This window comes from Phytophthora infestans, genomic scaffold (genome assembly GCF_000142945.1).
Source record: "Phytophthora infestans T30-4 supercont1.3 genomic scaffold, whole genome shotgun sequence".
Classification (NCBI taxonomy): Eukaryota; Oomycota; class Peronosporomycetes; order Peronosporales; family Peronosporaceae; genus Phytophthora; species Phytophthora infestans.
In genome coordinates this window covers 2,226,997-2,246,712 of record NW_003303756.1, presented here as the reverse complement: position 1 = coordinate 2,246,712, position 19,716 = coordinate 2,226,997, and the positions used below count along the sequence as shown (strand labels likewise).

Here is a 19,716-nt window from a genome sequence, read left to right as displayed (position 1 = left end):
GACGCTATAGTCTCCACTTTAGAAACGCAACCGCATCTCCAGTTCCACCGGGACTAGAGCATGTCACGGCTGTAAACCGACTTAGATGGTCGCAACAGGCTTGCACATTAACACCATAACGTCGATAATGCCCCGAAAAAAATGAGCGAACTCTCGGAACGTCGTCCTTCTTCGGCACCAGTATGGGGCACAACCAGCCGTCGATAGCTCCTACGCATCCTTTCATTACACGAGAGCTGCTGAGGTTTTCAAATTGCTTTGCAGCGTAACGTTGAGTAGCTATGGCTGAAGGGAACTGTAGCTGTAGATCTGGATGGTCGACTACTGCATCCACAACTTCATGGATGCTGGTGTAGAAGGCCGACACGCTAGCTCCACTTGTTACCTGAATGTCGTGGTACGAACCGCCTCCAAGCCAACGCAAGCACATGTGCAGCTTGTTAAAGGGGCTTATCGGCTCAACACCAGTCCTGTTGCGAGACTTTTTCGTCAGCACGTAGATATGGATCCAACTTCGTAGCAAGCGCCATAAATGACTCACAAGACATCTTATAGCACTTCTGGAACTGACCCTCAGCCTTCCGTGTGCCTTCCAGTCTAGCCGGACGCGGTGTCGACATTGGCGGCACGATTCAGCAGCTAAAGCAACGAGCGGCAAGAGCGCTAGCAGTAGCGTTAGAATTGCGCCTAGATCCCCCTCCATTTTGTTGCAAAACTTCTGGATTTCCCTTCGTTATTCAAAAATTTACTTAATGTCACCGTGGCAAAGTCACTTTTGGTGGCACGGGACTTATGCCATGCGTGGCATTTCCACCCTACCCCTAAATTTTTTGGCCAATCATCTGGCTTTAATTTCTACCATGGCATGGTGGGCGCATTTTAAGAACGGCCCTGAGGGTGGCACTTTAGAAGGGACACTTTGATGTTTGTACACGAATTATGTTCCGGTGATGTGGCGGAGATGGGCCTAGATCGCAGTTGCTTACACTTCAAAACTCGACCAATAGTAGCACTTCAAAAGCTTTTCACGCATTATGATTGGCCAGTTACGCCCCAAATTCAAGTTGCCTTTGTGATCGCGGCGATTCACTAAGACCGCCGAACTTCACTTGGCATACAGACTGTATAACAGTATTCGTAAATTCAGTCATGGACTCGCAGCACCACTTGGCTACGACAGACGCGTTCCTACCTGTGGGCGTAGATCTGCATGCGATGGCATCCGTACAGCCTCTTCCGCAGTCCGTAAATACAAGCATGGGCATGGACACTGGAGACATTCTCGCCGACGTCAAATTAGGTCCCGAGCAAGCGTCGCCGGCGTCGCCCGCGCCGTCTTCCGTGTCTTCAAAGGAGAAATGGCAGCAGAAACGGCACGTGTGCTGTACGCCTGACTGCGGCAAGAGCTTCGACTCCAAGTGGGCTTTAATCCGGTACATTGTCGCTGACGTAGCAGTGCTTGGTAGGAATAAACCTGATCTGATGTTTACTACTTCCATTGTAGACACATTCGTGTGCACACTGGTGAGAAGCCATTCCCATGCACATACCCGTCATGTGATAAGTCTTTTGCCGAGAAATCTGCTATGACACGGTACGTTTTTGCCCCTGTTAAACGGATCTTGAGAGGTTGTACACTTAAAGTGTGCTAATATATATATGTGAATGCATTTGTTATTTACAGTCATCTGCAGACGCATTCACGGGATAAGCCGTACAAGTGTACGTATGCGGACTGTACCAAGAGCTTTAAGGGCAAGGATTACCTCGAATTCCACTTAAAAATCCATGCGGAAGGCAGTCCTTACGCCTGCGACCATCCGACGTGTTCCAAGACTTTTTGCAGCCCCAAGAGTCTCAAGAAGCACATCCGATTGTGGCATAACCCTGGAGGCAAGAGCACTTCCATGGAGCAGCAACTCAGAGAACGCATCATTAAGATGGCTACGCGTAACAAGGACAAGACGCGTAAGTTCGAGGCGACTATTCGAACGCTCATGGAGGAGAACGAGTCTCTGAAGAGGAGGATCGTGGAGCTCGAGAGTCTCCAACAGCAGCAACAGCACCAACAACAGCTACATCACCACCAACAGCGATTGTAATTCCAGTGTACTCCCTCGGTCTATTGACTCCTCGCGTGAGGAAGCGAACTGTACAGTGAATTTATTGAGAACGGAGGAGACACAAAAGAGACCGACGAGAGACACACAGTATGCGTGTTAGTTTGTGGGACGAGATTCAGTGAGCACGACGAAGAGGGGGGAAGTGCTTGAAGGATTAGTTTCTTTCAGTAATCGAACGTACAGGTGTGAGAGATGAAGGCTTTATTTCGATATTGAATAACCAACCTGAGCGAAGACACGAAGACCGACCAATCCAGCTGCAGTTGCAGGAGATATTGTAGCGCTCTTCCTTACATGCCTCGCGGCTTAGGTCCTCCAGCTGCCTTGGCCATGATGATCTGGTCCACACGGAGCACCGTGATGGCAGCATCCGCACCGAGACGGATAGCAGACATCTTGGTCTGAAGGTGGTCCCAAATCCCCTTGTCCAAAGCATCCGGAATAACGTGGGACTCGTGTTCGTTCTACAGCAACAGACACGTCAACAACATTGTCAGTTCATCAAAACTCTAACAAAAAAATGGCAATACACTCGACTTACGTCCACATCCACGCCAGCGCTAACGTTGCCACCCGCGTGAGCAGCATACAGGCTAGAGATAACCTCAGTGGCCATCTGTCCCGAGTTCTCGGCCAGAATCCGAGGTACAACCTCAATAGCTTCTCCGAACTTCTTAATGGCGTACTGGTCTAGTCCAGGCGTAGCCTCACCGAAGCTCTTGATCTGACGCGACAATTCGATCTCCGTGGAGCCTGCGCCTGACACGAACCGGCCGTCCCGACACACTGACTTTACGCAGTTCACACCGTCGTCAATAGCACGTTCAATGTCGTTCAGCACGTTGTCAGTGCTGGCACGCAGCACGATCGTCGAGATCTTGGCGTCCTCCTCGTCTTGCTGGAAGACCGTCACCTTCCTGCCTCCGATCTCCTTGACCGTCACACTGTCACAGAAGCCCATCTCATCCGGTGTGGGGGCTCCCAGACGGACCAGAGCGTTAGCGTTCACTGCACGACACAGACGACGCAGTTCCCACTTGGACTGGATCTTGATAGCCATAAGGTTGTACTTTTCCAAGAAGTGGAGCGCCATCTCACTGATGCTACCACCCGAGACGACAACTGTCGCGCCAGACTCGCTGATAGCACGAACAGCCTCCTCCAAGTGTTTTTCCTCGCCCTTGTTGTAGTTCATGAGCTCGTCTGCGTCCTTAATAAGTACCGTGCTCTTGGCTTCCGTAGAAGAGATCTCAAGTCCACAACCGAACACTGCGACCTTCGCCTTAAGTGCCTTCTTGACATTTCCCTCCGTGTTACGCTGGATGACCATACCACGGATCACTGTCGAGTCGTGTAGGTTGCCGCCCATGATCTTCGCCACGCGGATGTTGTCCACGTTGATCGACGGCTTCTTGGGGGCTGCAGGCATAACATTCAGACAGGCCTCGGCCACGAGCTTAGCGAGCAGATCCTCATATCCGTACTGCTTGGAAGCCAGAGACGTCTTAATGGCCTTCTGCAGCTCCACCTGGTCGCGTGGGTCCTTAATCTGCACGCTCTGTAGTTTCTGAAGAATCTCCTGGCACTTGTCGTGCGCTTTTTGGTATCCTGTGACGATCTCGCTGGCGTGCAGACCCATACGTAGCAGACTGGCAGCTTCCATAAGCAACTCACCCGCCAGAGCCACAACGAGACACGTGCCATCACCGTAGTCATTCTCCTGCATCTTAGCAGCCATAACGACCATACGTGCGGCCGGGTGGATGACTTCCAACTCCTTAACGATTGTAGCTGTGTCGCTCGTGACGAAAATGCGCTCCAAGTGGTTGATCACGAGCTTGTTCATGCCATTAGGACCCAGCGACGAGCGTGTGATGGCCGCCAGCTGCTTCACAGCATCAATGTTCTTGGCCACAGCCTCATCCACACCTTCAAAGTGCTTGTGGCCGTCCTTTAGCATCGACGACAGGCCGCCAGCCACGTTCAGTCCCATCGACTTGGACATGATTGCTCTCTTAGTTGCCTCGGCGTTTTGCTTGGTGATAAAAAGATTCCCCTCCCGCCACAGAAGAGATACTTTTTCGCGATTGGTTTAAATTCAGAGATCTTTTTCAACCTATCAAATGCGATTTGAAGCTAAACTGCTCGTGACCAGCTAAAAGCTGCAGTTGTTGGCACACCTTCGACCACTATGGATGGCTTCTCGCTTAACATCTCGGCGTCTAGCGGTTCTCGTAAGCCTGCTAAGAAGAAGAACACTTTCCGTGCAAAGCAACAGGCCAAACGTGCTAAGTCTAAGGCAAGCAAGACGGGAAAAGTGCCCCAAAAGCCGGTTGGCGGCCATGGCCACGAGCAGCGACAGCGCTCAGTCGGCAATGGTCCCAGTCAGCACAAACCCGTGACACAGAGGCCACAGCCAAAGAACGAGGCGCCGAAGGTTGAAGCACCGAAGATTGAAGCGGCTATTGCTGTAGCTGACGAGAATGTAGAAATTGTGTCAACGCTCCACGAGGAGGAATCGGAGGAAGACGACGATCAATCGGATGAAGAGACAGCGAAGTCACAGGAACGAGAAGAAATCGCGAAAAGTGATAGTGAATCTGGAGAAACCGACAAGCTTGCGGAGGCTAAACCAAAGACGTTCGGTACGCGTCGTAACCCCAACAAAGAGGGTTACAGTGTGGAGAAGTTCACTCAGTCGCGAGTCAAGATCGACAATGTATTGTCTAAGCCATTGACGTCATCATCGAGTGAGAAAATATTCGCTGCGAACACATTCGAGTCCATGCAGATGTCGGAAAAGCTCGTGAATGTGCTCAAGAAAGATACCGAAAGAGGTGGCTTTGGCTTTGCGCGGCCGACCAACGTGCAGGTACAGACGATTCCCTCAATACTAAAGGGAAATGATATTCTAGTCAAGAGTGAAACAGGGTCCGGTAAGACCCTCTCCTATCTGCTGCCTATCGTCCAGAAACTACAAGCAGTATCCCCATGTATCCAGCGACAAGATGGTTGCATGGCTCTAATATTGGCCCCGACACGTGAGCTATGTACACAGATTTTGGAGACTGCTAACAGACTCATCCAGCCATTTGTGTTCCTGGTTCCGGGAGCCATTATCGGCGGTGAGAAGAAGAAGGCGGAGAAGGCACGACTTCGCAAGGGTATTATCATCCTGGTCGCCACGCCTGGGCGACTGGCCGACCATCTCGTTAATACGCTCTCCTTTAACTACTCTCGTCTGCAATTTTTAGTGCTGGATGAAGCAGATCGACTACTAGATATGGGCTTCGAGAAGCAGATCACGCAAATTCTGACTATTCTAGACGGCAAGAAGACGTCGCAGAAGCGTCAAAACATCTTGGTGTCTGCCACAGTTAACAGCGGAGTGCAGCAGCTGGCCAAGATGAGTCTGTCTAAGCCCGTACTGATCGATGCCGATGCCTTAACTAGTGGTGAAGAACCAGCGTCCGACATGAAATCTGCTAGGCAGGAGAAGTTCTTTACGCCGCACCAGTTGATGCAGCACTTCATGCTTGTCCCAGCCAAGACACGTCTGTGTGCCTTGACTTGTTTCTTACGTAAAGAACTACGCCACGCTCCTCGTGATCACAAGAAAGATGGAAGCCCTGGCAAGTGCAAGATTGTGGTCTTCCTGTCCACTTGCGATGCTGTGGACTTCCACTACGCTCTGTTCCGCAAGTGCGCGTGGCCTTCAGGTAAAGGAGCATCGGAGGAGTCTGAAAGCAGCGGTGTGGCGTCACTTTTTGGGAGCCAAGGCCCGATATTCCGACTGCATGGCAACATCCCTCAACAGGAACGAGTGACGACGTTCAAGAGCTTCTGCTCTTCAGGTTCTGGTGTGTTGCTGTGTACGGATGTTGCTGCTCGTGGTCTCAACTTGCCTACAGTCAAGTGGATCGTTCAGTACGACCCACCAACGGAGACACGTGACTACGTGCATCGTGTGGGTCGTACAGCTCGAAGTGGAAATCAAGGAAGCAGTCTGTTGTTCCTGATGCCGTCGGAGTCGGAGTATTTGGACTATCTGAGTAAACAGGGCTTGAAGCTGAATGCTTTGAGTCTGGAGAAGACCGTCTCTCGCGTGGGCAAGTACGGGGGATTCCTGACGACGTCTCGGAAGAAACTACTGCACGAGGTAGTGCAGAGCGACCTCCAGTTCCTGTACGAGCAGACGCTGCTGGCAGACAAGGAGCTGTTCGAGTTGGCTTGTCAAGCTTTCCACTCGTTTGTGCGTAGTTACGCCACGCACTCGTCGGACACACGCAACATTTTCCACGTCCGTAGTCTTCACTTAGGTCATGTTGCCAAGAGTTTCGCACTGCGTGACCCGCCTGCGTCTTCAAAGTTGCGTAATACTGGACGAAACGCCAAGAAGGGTACGCTCCACAAGCGCAAGGAGAGAGACGATAAGCAGCAGGCTGTGGTCGCGAAGAAGCACAAGAAGATGCGCGACGAGAAACGCAGATATGCGCAGAACGTCTCTGAGTTCGCCGACTAATCGTGCAATAAAAAAACAACATAGAGCACTGCATTTCCGTATGAATCGTGTGAGGTTGTATACAAGTTATCAGACACTCAAGTGCTCTTCCTCTTTTTGGACTTCTGCTGCTTGACTTTCCCCTTTTTAGCAGGTTCCTGTTTCTCTGTTGTCTTCTTCGCTTTCTTCTTCGACTTGGTGGCAAATAACGGTGCGAAGGCTTCAGCAATGTCCGTATCCTCCTCAATCTCAATAATCTTGCCGTCTACAGCAATTGGCAGTTTTGGAAATGCACTACCACAACATAAAATCGTAAGTAACTGGGCTCAAAGACACTCGCATCGGCAACAGATGCAGCAACTTACCGGAGCAGCGTCTGCAGTGCGAAGGCAGCACTGAAGCATTGCTGGGCCAGAATGCTGTCCTCACTCTTGTGACCGTTCACCTCTAAGAAGTGTTGTACTACCTGCTTGGCTGCGATTGGGTTCTCCAGCTGCAACTCGATAAATCGAGCGAACTCGTGCACCACAGCTTCGCGCTCATGCATCCATTGCACCTTCTGCACGGCAAACACTCGGTTCTCCACGTCGAACGTGCCAATAACCTGTGGCTCCATGTAATCTTCTTCCTCTTCCTCGTCGTCGGTGCCCCCTTCGCTCTCCTGCGTCGTGCGAAGCTTAGCGTCATTTGGCTTCTGGCTGCGCACAAGCGCCAATAGCGTTTGACGCTGCTCCTCAGTTTTACACAGCGACAAAATCAGGTCCAGTCCATACTCGACGCCCTTGGGAAGCACTTGAGGGTGCAACGCGGGCGCTAGAGCCGTCACGACGCTCTGAAGCTGCTGCACGGCGGTCAGCGGGTCACTTGCCATTGTAGATGAGCAAATAATGGTTGGCTTTCACTGTTTTGGTGCGACTCTAATTATAGTCCCAATAGCCACAAATTGGTACATGTACCTGATGTTTGTATGCTGCTCTAATATTTTTTTATCCTTTGGGCAATAATGATGGCGGCGGCGCTGCCCGTAGAGGGCTCGGAAGCGGTGGACGTACAGCTGATTCGGCGGCGAATGCAGCAAGGTGTGCCTCCTCAAGACGTCCAGGAGTATCTATGGCGTGTTAGACTTGAAGCAGAGGGAATTCCAGACGTTGTGGTGGCTCCAGACGTCGATCCACGACAGTTCGATGCCCAACAGACGAGTAACATGCCAAAGCTTCAGACCTTCGGCCTCGAGGAAACAGATCCGCAACGAGTACCAGACTGCAAGTGGAAAAGAGAATTACTGGCAGATTTTGCCGAGTTACGGCAGCTAATCACTCGGTGGGAAGCCATCGGAGCGCCTAAAGCTGAGACCGTAAGAAGTGGCGACGTCCCCGTTGAGATATTGCGTACGAACGTGCCCAGAATGAGAGATGAGGAAGGATGGATCGGTTTCTTCTTTGGTAGACCAGGGGCAGAGTTGTCAGCTACTCCACCGCACTTGCGACTATTGTTGCAGTTTGATCAGGTGCTGACAAGGAAGCTGCTGGACTATCATGCGGCTTGGCTCAGCGACGAGATGACACCACTCTCACGGGCGCGAGCAGTTTGGATATATGCGTTGCTGGCTCGGCTGGATAAACCAGTTCATGCTAGTGTGGCTGCAACGATTCGACAAATTCTACGACGCTGTTGGACATTGAGGTGTGAGCTGGAAAAACCGTCGGAGATGCAGCTCAAGTCACTAAACATTCTTATCGTCATTGCCGGGGATTTCTTTGGTCAGCTGCATGACTTGGAGTGAACGAAGAGCTAGTAACTACGGTCAAACAGAAGTTGTGTTGAGGGCGGGTCGGTACTTCGAAACTTCTGTACGCGTGTCAAGTAGCAAGCTGCTAACGTAATTATACCTCATGTTGGTTACAAGTAAATCAGACTCTAACTGTTGCTTAGACACTACATGCAATAGTATCCTTTTGGGAACCAGAGCATACTCCCGGAGAGCTGGTAAATGATGTTTTTGTCAGACTTCCTGTCATACCGGCCACATGCAGACATCCGGGCCGATTGCAGCTCAACGCCTGGCAGGAGTATGATAAACTTATGGTTCGAGCATAGTCACGCATGTTTTTTTAAGAAAACGTTTGCATCTAGAAGCAGGAGGACCTTCCCGATTTTTTTATTTCACACGGCAGTCGATTATTTCGATGGGAACATTGCTGCCAGGCATCACCAGCACACGCGAGCTATCTATCTCTGCACGCCCTGGTTCTCGTCCTTGGCGAACAGGTCGTCGAACTGGCGAGACTGGTTGATCGGGTTACGCTTCAGATTTGCCATGCGGAAGCGGAATTGCCGCCATGCAGACCCGCGGTCCTCGCGCGGCTCTAGAGTGTGGTGTAGCGAAGTGAAACGCTCGTCCTTGTTCACGTACACGTCGGGGTTCAGGAATAGGTAGCGAAGCGACGAGCCCGTGGCGGCTACGGCTGCGAAGGTGGCACAGAAGACGACCGGAAAGGTACCCTTGTCGGTAGTCCAGAGGTTGAGTAGCTTGTAGCCTTGGCGCTTGACAATTTGGACCATGGTGACTGTGGTGCGGTGTGGAGGTAGAGCTCAAGTGTAGCTGAGCTGGGCCTAGAGGCTGTGGTGGTGACGGATCTCTTGAAGCGATCGGTCGAGGTGAAGCTGTAGAATGAGTCGAGCAGCGGGTTTGCTACCTCAGACGTGAAGGTGGTGCTTGTTATATTGGCATAGGGCAACTTGACAGGGAGGTAGACTTGAATTGCTGTCGCAAGCTAACACTGTGTAGATTCGCATAGACACGAATAGGACACCACACTGTGGTGTCTTATTCGTGTCCCACAGATACGCGCCGAGTTGGATACTTATACCCAGGCCTCTTAAAACTAGGCTTTGTGTTGCGAGAAAATACTGACTACCTAAACGAAGTTTTGACAGCCGCCTAGTTGAAACCGGAAAGTTCCATACAAACCACAAGTGTAAAAGCTAACCACCGCCATGCTGGCAAGGAAAAATAAAGTGCTTTAACTTTGTTGGTGGAGCAGGATTTTGCTAGCGACGAGCTTCTTTACCTGCTCGAGGCGTCGAGAACGGACATGTAGAAGTTCATCGTGGTGAGCGGTATTATTAAAACCGGAAGCATGGCTAGAGCTCGGTGGCAGTCTAATAGCAAAACAATTCTGCGCTCTAAGACTACTCACATTTCAATTTTCTCTATCCGCGACAACCAGCTCCCAGTCCATTTGTTTTCAATCCTGTCAAGAGTCATGTTGCCAGTGACCGTCTTGTCAATGGGAGCGTTGGCGTTATCAGCGCAGTTCCTCCACCCCGTGGTGGCTATGATCGAAGATGCCCAGCAGATTTACTCCGAGTGGAAGCAGTCAAGTTATGTACGGTCAGGCCATACAGGTTGTCAACACAATCGGAGGCACAGCGGCCGGATCCTTCACTTCATCGTCCAAGGTCGGTGCTTCTGGCAGTGCAAGCTCTTTTAATGATGTTAGCGTGGGCTCACTGGAATCCAACGAGACGATTACATTCCCACCATCTTCCAGTTCGGTGGGATCCGCGGGTTCCTCCACTACTGTCACTACTATCACTGAGTCAGAAGAGCAACAGCGCTTCGATCAAGCCTTGGCTGACATTGCGGAGCTTCAAAAGCTGCACCCTCATGCCACTTTCTCAATCAACTCACCTTTCGCACTTCTGACCTCGGACGAGTTCCTATCCTACGTTAACCGCTTCGGTATCGACCCTGACTCGAACCCCGTCAAGAACAGCACAAGCTCAACGACTGGGATGTTCACTATGGACGCAGAAGACTCTGGTACCACGACGCCTTCCAGTATTGGCAGTGACATCATGACCTCAGCGGCAGCTGCAGGTGAGACGGTAGATTGGCAAGAGGCTGGATGTGTTACGGCTGTCAAAGACCAGGGAGAGTGCGGTGCCTGTTGGGCGTTCTCAGCTACTGCAGCGATGGAGTCTGGCTACTGTGTGGCAACCGGCTCGCTTCCCAGCTTATCCGACCAACAGCTCATTAGTTGTCACACTGAAGATGGAAACAGAGGCTGCGGTGGTGGCTACGCTGCGTACTCCCTGGACTGGATCGCTAACGAACGCAGAGGCAAAATGTGCACGCTTGACACGTATCCGTTTACCTCAGAGAACGGCAACGTGGCAGGTTGTTCGATGAATTCCTGCACGGAGTTTAACGTCGGTGTGACCGGTTACGAATCGGTTCGTGAAGATCCTGGCGCCATTGAGGATGCCGTGCGCAAACAACCCGTGTCCATCTTCCTGTACAGCGGTTCGACTGCTTTCCAGTACTACTCAGGTGGCGTGCTTACGGGCGCTAACTGCGATAAGACCGGGTCACACTCGGGACTGGCAGTGGGTTTCGGTGAGACGGAAGATAACATTCTGTATTGGCGCATTAAGAACCAGTGGGGTACTTCTTGGGGTGAGGATGGCTACGTTCGTGTCCAGCGGCGCTTCTCCGGAGACAGCGAAGGTGCATGCGGTGTAGAGCTATACGCGACTTGGCCCACCTTTGACGTGTCGGCAACCCCTACGTCCTCTCCGACACCCACCACATCTGCTCCTTCCGGTACAGCGGCCACTCCCTCCGTCACAACGGCAACGCCCCCAATCACGACAATGGCGCCTTCGACCAACCCGGTCACAGACACACCTTCTGCAACGAACGCCGTGGTGGATCAAGCTGCCAGCGCAAGTGCCGCTTCGGGATCTGACTCGACTATCACGAAGGTTGGCGTTGACCAAATGACCAGTGCCACATCAGGCTCGACTGCGCACTATGAGACGGTGAAGACAGACCCTGTCGGTGGCTCAATCGCTTCGACGGCGACACCTGCAGCGACCGCGATCGTCTAAAACGATAGTGTTGCTGATGATGCGTCCTACACCGCACCAAGCACGGGCAACCGGGACTGTGCTTCGTGAGCCGTTGATACGGACGAGCCATGTCTAATGTAACATGCTAGCATATTCTGACACTTAGCAAGCATTTAGCTGCAAGACGGTTAAAGAGCACTACAAATTGTCGATGTTGTATTGATAATACCGGAAAGCAATTCGTGGTGAAGGAGCACTTTGTTAAATCGTCATTATGGCAGACCCGGTCAGTGGTAATGTACCATGAATACTTGGCGCGCTTAATATTTCCCCACGTTAACATGTGCTTTGTTGGAGCAAGATCCATAAGAGCGTTTATCTTTCCGATTAGCAAGCAAGCAGGCGAAGCTACATGTATTATGCTATCAGCGCAGCTCAGCTGCTCTGCAGTTGCAGTCAGCCGTCACGGCCCGTGACCTCACGGGACAATGCAGAACGGTTTTCTGCTCGACAATAACGGCGTTGTGGCAAGTCACAAAAAGCCACAGACCACTTCAAGATCAGAGGGCCAATCAAATGTGCGTTGATGTGCTCAGAATTTAGTCCTGGTGTTTGTATCCTGGTGGTTTAGTCGCGGCAACTGCGGGGCCACTCACGCTCCAAAACAAAAGAGCTGACCTCAAGTTATTAGGACGCACTGTGCCGCACAAGACGCCACTCGTTTGCCAAGCGCCGAAGCAGTTCCTACGATCGTAGCATGCCACCCTGCCATACGGGAGCCATTTGCTTTCTGATGTGCGAAAGACCGACGAAGTGGGACTTCGTTTGTGGACGACACTGTCGAAACATTTAAATTGCAAATATAGCCCACTAAGAAATTTAGCCGTCCAATCTGACAGTTGAGTTCGTGTCCATCATCCAATCAGTGTCCGCAAATCAGAAAATATCTCAAATTCTAGCCGAAATACTCAATCTACCTTTTAGTCTGACTCTTCCAGGGCTAGGCACCGCTCCTCTCTCTCAACCAACACAACCAAACGGACCCGGCCGTCGCTTCAGGCACCACAGACATGACGGCGGGGCTGGCGGTGCTCGTTGCGCTGAGCGTGTTGCTCTTTGTAGGCGCCATCGTCATGCTGCTCTTCTTCTGTAGGCGTATCCAGGTCCAGCGCGAACGCGAGTCGCTTGTGTTTATTCAGGAGTCGACCGACGTTTATCGAGAAGAACTGAACGATAGCTTCATGGAACAGGCACTATGGCGCTGCGGCGTGTGCAAATTCCTTAACCACCCGGAGCGCAAACTTTGCGACTTGTGTCAGACGCTTAGAGGCGCGGAGAGAGACGTAGCAGGCAACAAAAAGCACTCTCGCAGCAGCTTTTCAAGAGGGAGTTTAAGCTCGAGTTCAACGCAGAGAATGGGACGAATCGGCGAGACGGAAGCCTTCTCATCCTCACAGGCCGATGACGCCATCGGCGGGTCGCTCAGACGACCGAGCTTTGAGTTCTCGAGGAAACCAAAATCCTCGAATAAAATGAGCAAGTTACAACTAGCTGCTAGTCGAAGACAGCAGTGGAAAAGAATGCCGACTACGGATGGTTTGCATCGGTGGGTTAGACAACAGTCCGCTAGGAGACAGTCGAGAGCAGGCCAACGAGACTCGATGGAGAGCGATCCAGGAGGAAGAATGTCGCTCAACAGGTACTTAGACGCCACGGAAAGAGACAGCAACTTGTCAATTGGATACATTCGAGTAAGAGATTCACTGGGGAGACTCGTACTGAACGAGAGCGACGTAGTAGCAACGGATTTCCACTACCGGATTAATATTCTCGACGGTACAGGTAGCTCCGAGTTGATCATGAACCTCGAGGGGGTACACAATTTGCCCTTCCCGGATAAAATTCGCTGGTTTTCGACGGAAATCCATCGACTGTGGCTTCCGTGGGAATCAGGCCACGCAGAGTTGGTAGTGCGAAGGGATCACTTATTGCAGGACTCTTTCGAACTCGTGGCAGCTATGAAGCCATATCAGTTAAGACAGAGATGGCGTGTGGTGTTTGATGGAGAGCCGGCTTTGGATGCAGGTGGCGTCATGCGCGAGTGGTTCACTCTTCTGTTTGCTGAGCTTTTCGACCCATCTTTCGGACTATTTGTGAGTACAGTGGGAGACGAGAGAAGTTACTGGATCAATGCCAGCTCGGACTTGCTACTTGGTGAAGAAGAGCATTTGGCGTACTTTGAGTTTGCTGGACGACTGGTGGGCAAGGCGATTCTGGAAGAACATTTGATGCCTGTTCATCTCGCACTGCCGTTCCTGAAACATATTCTGGGTGTGCCGATCTCTTTCTCGGACTTACAATTCCTTGACGACGAGATCTATAACAGCGCGTTGATGGTGAAAAAGATCGACGATATCGAACCGCTGTGTCTGGATTTTACAGCTACTCGTATTGTGGACGGCAAGCCAGAGATCGTGGAGCTCGTTGAAGGAGGCGCCGATATTGACGTGACGCGAGAGAATCGCTCGCGGTACTTGGATGCTTTGTTCAAGTACCATGTTCTTGGCAGTGTGAGTGATCAACTGCTGTCATTTCTTACTGCACTGTACGATGTCGTGCCCGAGGGATTGCTTAAGCTGTTTGACTACCAAGAACTCGAGCTGCTAATGTGTGGCGTGCCGTCTATTGACGTGGAGGACTGGAAAAAACACACGGATTTCAAGTTTTTTACGCATAATTTTCCCACGGAGCTCGAGCTTAACAACATCGAGTGGTTCTGGGAAGTTGTGGAGGATATGAGGAATGAGGATCGTGTGCGTTTACTGCAGTTCGCGACGGGCACAAGTCGAGTCCCGGCTCAAGGTTTCAAGGGGTTGATTAGCAGCGACGGTCGTGTACGGCGCTTCAACGTTGCCTTCGCTGGTGCGAACCAGTCGTTCCTGTTCCCGAAAGCACACACGTGTTTTAATCGTCTAGATCTGCCCATCTACAACTCGAAGGAAGTTCTAGCGCAGTACGTCAACCTGATCGTGCAGATGGACATCACGGGCTTCACCATCGAGTAAGTGGCAAACGCATTGCTGGCCGAAATGTATTTATTTAGCGGGAAAAGGACAAGCAAGCGTTGTGGACCACTTTGTGATTTTCTACCGGTTGTAGAACAGAAGACCATTAAACGTTGTAAATTTGTGAAATGTGTGTCGGCTGAAGAGCACAATAATTATTTTCAGCGAATCCCGGCTGCCACAGCCTAAATTGATTTGCATTCGAGAACTTTCGCAGCCACGCTTTCTATTTAGTTTCAGTCTCAATATTACAACTGCTAACTCACTGCCAGCTCTGCACCTTACGACATGGAAGTGAACGCGCCGTTAAGCTTGCCCCCTGCACAACAAAATGATCAGGAGAACCTCACAGTGGGTGGGTCTTTCGTACAGCCCGCTGGTCCAGCTCGAAAGAACTTTACCAGCCGATGATCTGATTTTACTGCGCGCTGTCAACACGATCAAGCCGTGGGAATCCGCGAAAGGCACAGCGAACGGTATAATGAAAAGCTTTGACAAGATTGCAGACATCTGCAATGAAACGGCTGGTTTCGTGCGAGACAAGCAAGGCCCAGCGCTGCGTACGCGCTTTGATAAGCTTATTCGTCAGCATCGCGACGCACAAGTAGTTTCAAGGAGGTCGTCTGGAACGACGGAAGAGTACAACGAGAGAGACGTGCTCTTGCAAGACACTGTCACCCGTATGGACGACTGGAAGGAGCGTCAAGATAGCAAAAAGCAGCTCCAGCGTGCCAAAGATAATGGCATTGAGGCGTCGGGTGTCTTAATGCGTCGATTGGCAATGGGAGAGCTGGTGGAAGAGCTGCAATCCGACACAAATTCCAACAGTGATGAAGGCAACGAGGGACAAGACGAAGGTGCAAATGCAGGCACTTCCTTATGTGGTAGTCTGAAGCGTGGGAACACGGCTAGCAGCGGTCGCGCTACCAAAGTGGGAAAGATAGAGCGAGTAGCAGCCGTGACTGATGCTATCGCGATGGCAATCACCGAGATAAATAAGGGGAACCCTGAGAAGTATGTGTTTCTTAATAGTCGCTTACAATTCGAGAAGGACAAGGCCAAAAGAATGAGAGAGCACGAGCTAAAACTGGAACAGCAGCGTCAAGAAGCTGAGCGCGCACGTGATGAGCGTATGCAAGCTGCTGAACGTGACCGCGAGAAGTTTATGTTGAAGCTACTGGAAATAGCTCTCGGACGTGCAAAAGACAAACAGTAACGGATTATAAACAAACGACACGTTTTGTCATTCTTAATTTGCGTTAAGGTAGCTGTCTACTGATGGTGGAAGTAAATTAAAGTATATAGATATCTGGTTTCCTGTTGGTTGAAGACATGCATGAAGGTTAGATAGTAGCACTCCAACAACGAAAAGCTTTCCAACCGCGGTCTGTCGGGTTCGCAGCTTTTTATCCTAATTCAGGAATGACCATAGCATCTTGACACGTCCGAATCCCCACTCTACGGCCTCGCGAACACTGCTCATACGCGAATTGAAAAGTTTCATAGCTCCATTTGATCCAGGATTTTCGAATGGACAGCAAACGTACTGACTGCAGTCATACGCCGGATCTCCGTAAATTACTTTTCCATTGAAAAGCATGGATTCATCATTTTTAAAGGCAGCCAAAATACCACTCATGCTTAACATCGTCGAATCATGCCGCCTGCCTTCCACGGGACCGAATATGCTGACAATTATTTCATCTGGAGCTGTAGCTGCTTGCCAGTTGAAGCAGTGGCGTCTCGGATGACCATTATACAGGGATCTTTGTAGGTTCTCGTATGGTGACGTCGGATTTCTAAGAGCGCTTGGTCTGGATACATACTCCTTAGTTCCATCCACAAAACCCTAGCAACGTGCTAACGGGGAGCCCTTGGCTCTAATTGCTTCGCAATACCTCTCAATACGGGCTGCAACAATACCATGGTTGAAATACAGGAGAGCCTTGTATTTGTTGTACAACGTATCCGCTAAGTGGCGACAGACGCGCCTGTACGCCCCAGGTGATCTGCCGAACTCATTAGCAGCATCGATGGCTCCTTCAGCCTTCTGCACAGCATAGCAAGCGCTTCAACGGTCGGAACAGCGTCACGTTTTGGGGTAATAATGACTGGTTTCGGTAAATACATTTTGGTCGCTAGCAATCGTAGCTGAGGCATCGTAAAATTAAAGCGTGTCCGTGCCGTCACGTCGTCCATGGAGGGGTCGAAGTGGTTGCTTGTGTTGATCCGAGGAGGTGGGTCTCGAAGACGGAAGCAATGACTGGCGATGAGGAAGTGCATTATGCGCAGGAAGCGCTTCCGATTACTTCGTGCAGCAAGCAACAAACAGCTAATGATGACAAGTTCTTGCTCCGCTGTGAGCTTCGGTGCTATTGACGAGGTTGGATGGTGCTAGCTGTGAAGACGAAAGTGAGCTCAAATCCGAGTTGAGCAAACCGGCCAGTTAGCTTTAACGCAATTCTGTTTGAGTATCGTGTTTGAGAGGCTCACCCTAGAAACTCAAAAGAAGACTGAAACTCAACAAAAAACAGGTTGCGAAAGGTCTCTAATACTTCCTCTGTCCGAAAATATAAGCGGTGCTGCGGGGATTGACCAATATTAAGCTCAAATTTGACCTTTTCTGCTTGCTTACTGGCTACAATTGACAAGTCGAGCCTGACAAGTCGATTGGTGGTTCTCGTGCGAGTTTTCGTTGAGCAGAGCCAAAGTTATAACGGTAAACGCACAGCCGTCAAACCCCATTTCGGCTTTGACTCTTCGCCACTCCTTGTGATGGGGTCTGACGCTACTCCTGTGGCAAAGCCACGAAAGAATCTCACCCCGCCCGAGCGTGCTGAGGTTATCGCTTTCCTCCTGCGGGTCAGCATTGAGCTACGCCCGTCTCCAGGCGCGATCGGCTCCATCGCGACTAAGTATGGATGTAGTACTGACCAGATTTCGCGATTGTGGCGCCGGACTACCAAGGACATCAAAGCAGGAGAGCCGATCAACTACAACAGCGGCAGGAAGGGAAAGAGTGGCCGCAAGACGCATTTAACGCCGGAGTTCCGCCACGCCCTCAACGACGCCATCGAACTTATCCCGCTAGAAGACAGGCCAGATATTCGTACTTTGGCGAATACACTCGGTATTCCAAAGTCTACGCTGCATGACTACTTTCTCGCTGGAGTATTTTGTTGCCACACAGCTCGCGCCAAGCCGATGCTTACTGACAAGCAGCGTATCGATCGAGTCAAATTTGCTGCTAGTTTTGTGCAGCGTGGTCCCGGTGTCTGTATTCGATTCGACAGTATGATGGATTACGTACATTTAGACGAGAAGTGGTTCTACTTGAAGAAGGACAAGCAACGGTTCTATCTTGGAGAGCACGAAGAGGAGCCCTACATCTCCGTGAAGAACAAGAACTACATGATCAAAGTGATGTTCCTTGCGGCAGTGGCTCGCCCGCGATGGTCTGCGAAGAATCATTGTATTTGGGATGGAAAGATCGGTGTGTGGCCGTTTGCTGTCTATGAGCCTGCAGAGCGATCCAGCAAGAATCGAGCGGCTGGGACTTTGGAGCTAAAGACATACACTGTCGATCGCGACATTTATCGACAAGCGCTTTGCCGGATGGTCATACCGCGCATCAAAGCGGTATGGCCATCAGGCAAGCGGGTCGTGCTGCAACAGGATAACGCCAAACCGCACGTCACGGTTGATGACCCCGAAGTGCACTCTGCGTGCTCAGCTGGTGGCTGGGATATGAAGCTTACCGCGCAACCAGCCAATTCACTGGATTTCAATGCGAATGATCTCGGGTTCTTTGCTTCACTGCAGTCGTTGCAGCACAAAATAAAAGCTAAAAGTATCGAGGATCTAGTCAACAACGTGGACGACGCTTTCGCTAAACTCCACTACACTGCTCTCGACAAAGTTTTTCTGACGCTGCAGTCAGTACTGCAGGAGACAATGCATATCGACGGATGCAACAAGTACACAATCCCTCACCTCGCGAAGGACACGCTACGAACGAGCACTGGTTTGCTACCACATTCATTGACATGTAGTGATCGAGTGTACGATAAGGCCAGACGTTTCTTAAGTTCGGTTGGGCAAAAATAAAAAGTCAAAACCGTACTTAGGCTTATATTTTCGGACACGCGCAGTAATAGACACCAGCTTATACTTTCGGACAGAGGAAGTATAGATTAGCAGTGTACACTCATTTTTCATTCCGCCAATTGTTGGAATTTCTAAAATGCCGAAGCGTTCCCAGTCCTCCTCACAAGACACTGACCCTAGGAAGCGCGCGAAGGCGTCACTTATACCGGATCAGGAAGATTTCTCGCTGGATCGTGTGGTGAACAACGTCAAGAAGGTTGCTGTCGAGCACGCTCATCTGCCAGAGACCGTCGTCTCGAAGCTCTTCGAGCAGGACGCGACAGTCTTGTATCTAACAAGCGACCGTAAGAGTTGGGTTTATCATGTGCCACGCTGGTACTGGTATGTCTTTAAGCACGCCACGTCAGAGGATTTTCCCTTAGCAGGTGAAGACGCAGATGAGGCGCCACGCACCTGGCCATCAATGTTTAAGCGAGCGTGGGAGGCGCACCCGAAGGAGCATGACACCATAATGATGTTCGGCAAACCGACGATGCTCCCGCGATTTCAGCAGCTTTGTGGCGAAATGGGGAGTTACCGCTACTCTGGCAAGACATTTGAAGCGCAGCAGAAGTTTCCGCCGGGTCTAAGGCACGCTGTGCAGCAAATGCAGCGGTTTGTGGAAGACCCGAGTACACAACACACGCGACTCACAGGTGGACTCGTGAACTGGTACGAGAATGGAGATCACTACATCGGGCCACACGCAGATGACGAGAAGGATATGATGGCGTGTTCTCCGATCATTGCACTGTCTTTAGGAGCAGCGCGACGCTTCGTTTTCACAAAAAAGACTTCGAAAAGTGCGCCTCAAGGTGATGAAGCTGTGGCACGGATGGAGCTGCAGATGGAAGACGGAGACTTGATGATCATGGGCGGTACGACGCAGAGAACCCACAAACACGCAGTACCCAAAATGGCGCGATGTCGAGAGCCAAGGATCAGTGTCACCTTGCGCTGCTTTCTTTAGAAAAATACAGAGTTTACACCTGATAAACAAACATTTTCATGGTTAATTTGCACA

At 51.0% G+C, this 19,716-nt stretch overlaps 9 protein-coding genes across 9 annotated transcripts; 6 read left to right on the top strand and 3 right to left on the bottom strand.

The window, feature by feature from the left end:
- Window positions 1–1,121: 1,121 nt before the first annotated feature.
- Window positions 1,122–2,102, top strand: PITG_02480 (uncharacterized protein; the record flags this gene model as incomplete). Its single annotated transcript, XM_002907359.1, has 3 exons — window positions 1,122–1,433; window positions 1,505–1,594; window positions 1,685–2,102. The coding sequence occupies 3 exons, from the start codon at window positions 1,150–1,152 to the stop codon at window positions 2,100–2,102; spliced, it is 792 nt and encodes a 263-aa protein (XP_002907405.1).
- A 203-nt stretch (window positions 2,103–2,305) lies between these two features.
- Window positions 2,306–4,161, bottom strand: PITG_02479 (T-complex protein 1 subunit theta; the record flags this gene model as incomplete). The annotated part of the gene is made up of 2 exons (XM_002907358.1): window positions 2,306–2,587; window positions 2,665–4,161. 2 exons carry the CDS (start codon window positions 4,126–4,128, stop codon window positions 2,414–2,416), a joined length of 1,638 nt encoding a protein of 545 aa, XP_002907404.1.
- Window positions 4,162–4,314: 153 nt separating this feature from the next.
- On the top strand, window positions 4,315–6,645 carry PITG_02478 (DEAD/DEAH box RNA helicase, putative; the record flags this gene model as incomplete). The annotated part of the gene is made up of 3 exons (XM_002907357.1): window positions 4,315–4,440; window positions 4,513–4,560; window positions 4,762–6,645. 3 exons carry the CDS (start codon window positions 4,315–4,317, stop codon window positions 6,643–6,645), a joined length of 2,058 nt encoding a protein of 685 aa, XP_002907403.1.
- Window positions 6,646–6,722: 77 nt separating this feature from the next.
- On the bottom strand, window positions 6,723–7,495 carry PITG_02477 (uncharacterized protein; the record flags this gene model as incomplete). Its single annotated transcript, XM_002907356.1, has 3 exons — window positions 6,723–6,918; window positions 6,990–7,258; window positions 7,331–7,495. The coding sequence occupies 3 exons, from the start codon at window positions 7,493–7,495 to the stop codon at window positions 6,723–6,725; spliced, it is 630 nt and encodes a 209-aa protein (XP_002907402.1).
- A 132-nt stretch (window positions 7,496–7,627) lies between these two features.
- Window positions 7,628–8,407, top strand: PITG_02476 (uncharacterized protein; the record flags this gene model as incomplete). Its single annotated transcript, XM_002907355.1, has 1 exon — window positions 7,628–8,407. The coding sequence occupies one exon, from the start codon at window positions 7,628–7,630 to the stop codon at window positions 8,405–8,407; it is 780 nt and encodes a 259-aa protein (XP_002907401.1).
- A 366-nt stretch (window positions 8,408–8,773) lies between these two features.
- On the bottom strand, window positions 8,774–9,274 carry PITG_02475 (uncharacterized protein; the record flags this gene model as incomplete). The annotated part of the gene is made up of 1 exon (XM_002907354.1): window positions 8,774–9,274. The coding sequence occupies one exon, from the start codon at window positions 9,184–9,186 to the stop codon at window positions 8,854–8,856; it is 333 nt and encodes a 110-aa protein (XP_002907400.1).
- Window positions 9,275–9,890: 616 nt separating this feature from the next.
- PITG_02474 (cysteine protease family C01A, putative) lies at window positions 9,891–11,520 on the top strand (the record flags this gene model as incomplete). The annotated part of the gene is made up of 2 exons (XM_002907353.1): window positions 9,891–9,928; window positions 9,981–11,520. 2 exons carry the CDS (start codon window positions 9,891–9,893, stop codon window positions 11,518–11,520), a joined length of 1,578 nt encoding a protein of 525 aa, XP_002907399.1.
- Window positions 11,521–12,551: 1,031 nt separating this feature from the next.
- Window positions 12,552–14,546, top strand: PITG_02473 (HECT E3 ubiquitin ligase, putative; the record flags this gene model as incomplete). The annotated part of the gene is made up of 1 exon (XM_002907352.1): window positions 12,552–14,546. One exon carries the CDS (start codon window positions 12,552–12,554, stop codon window positions 14,544–14,546), a length of 1,995 nt encoding a protein of 664 aa, XP_002907398.1.
- Window positions 14,547–18,789: 4,243 nt separating this feature from the next.
- PITG_02472 (uncharacterized protein) lies at window positions 18,790–19,662 on the top strand (the record flags this gene model as incomplete). The annotated part of the gene is made up of 2 exons (XM_002907351.1): window positions 18,790–19,038; window positions 19,126–19,662. 2 exons carry the CDS (start codon window positions 18,790–18,792, stop codon window positions 19,660–19,662), a joined length of 786 nt encoding a protein of 261 aa, XP_002907397.1.
- Between the last annotated feature and the right edge of the window lie 54 nt (window positions 19,663–19,716).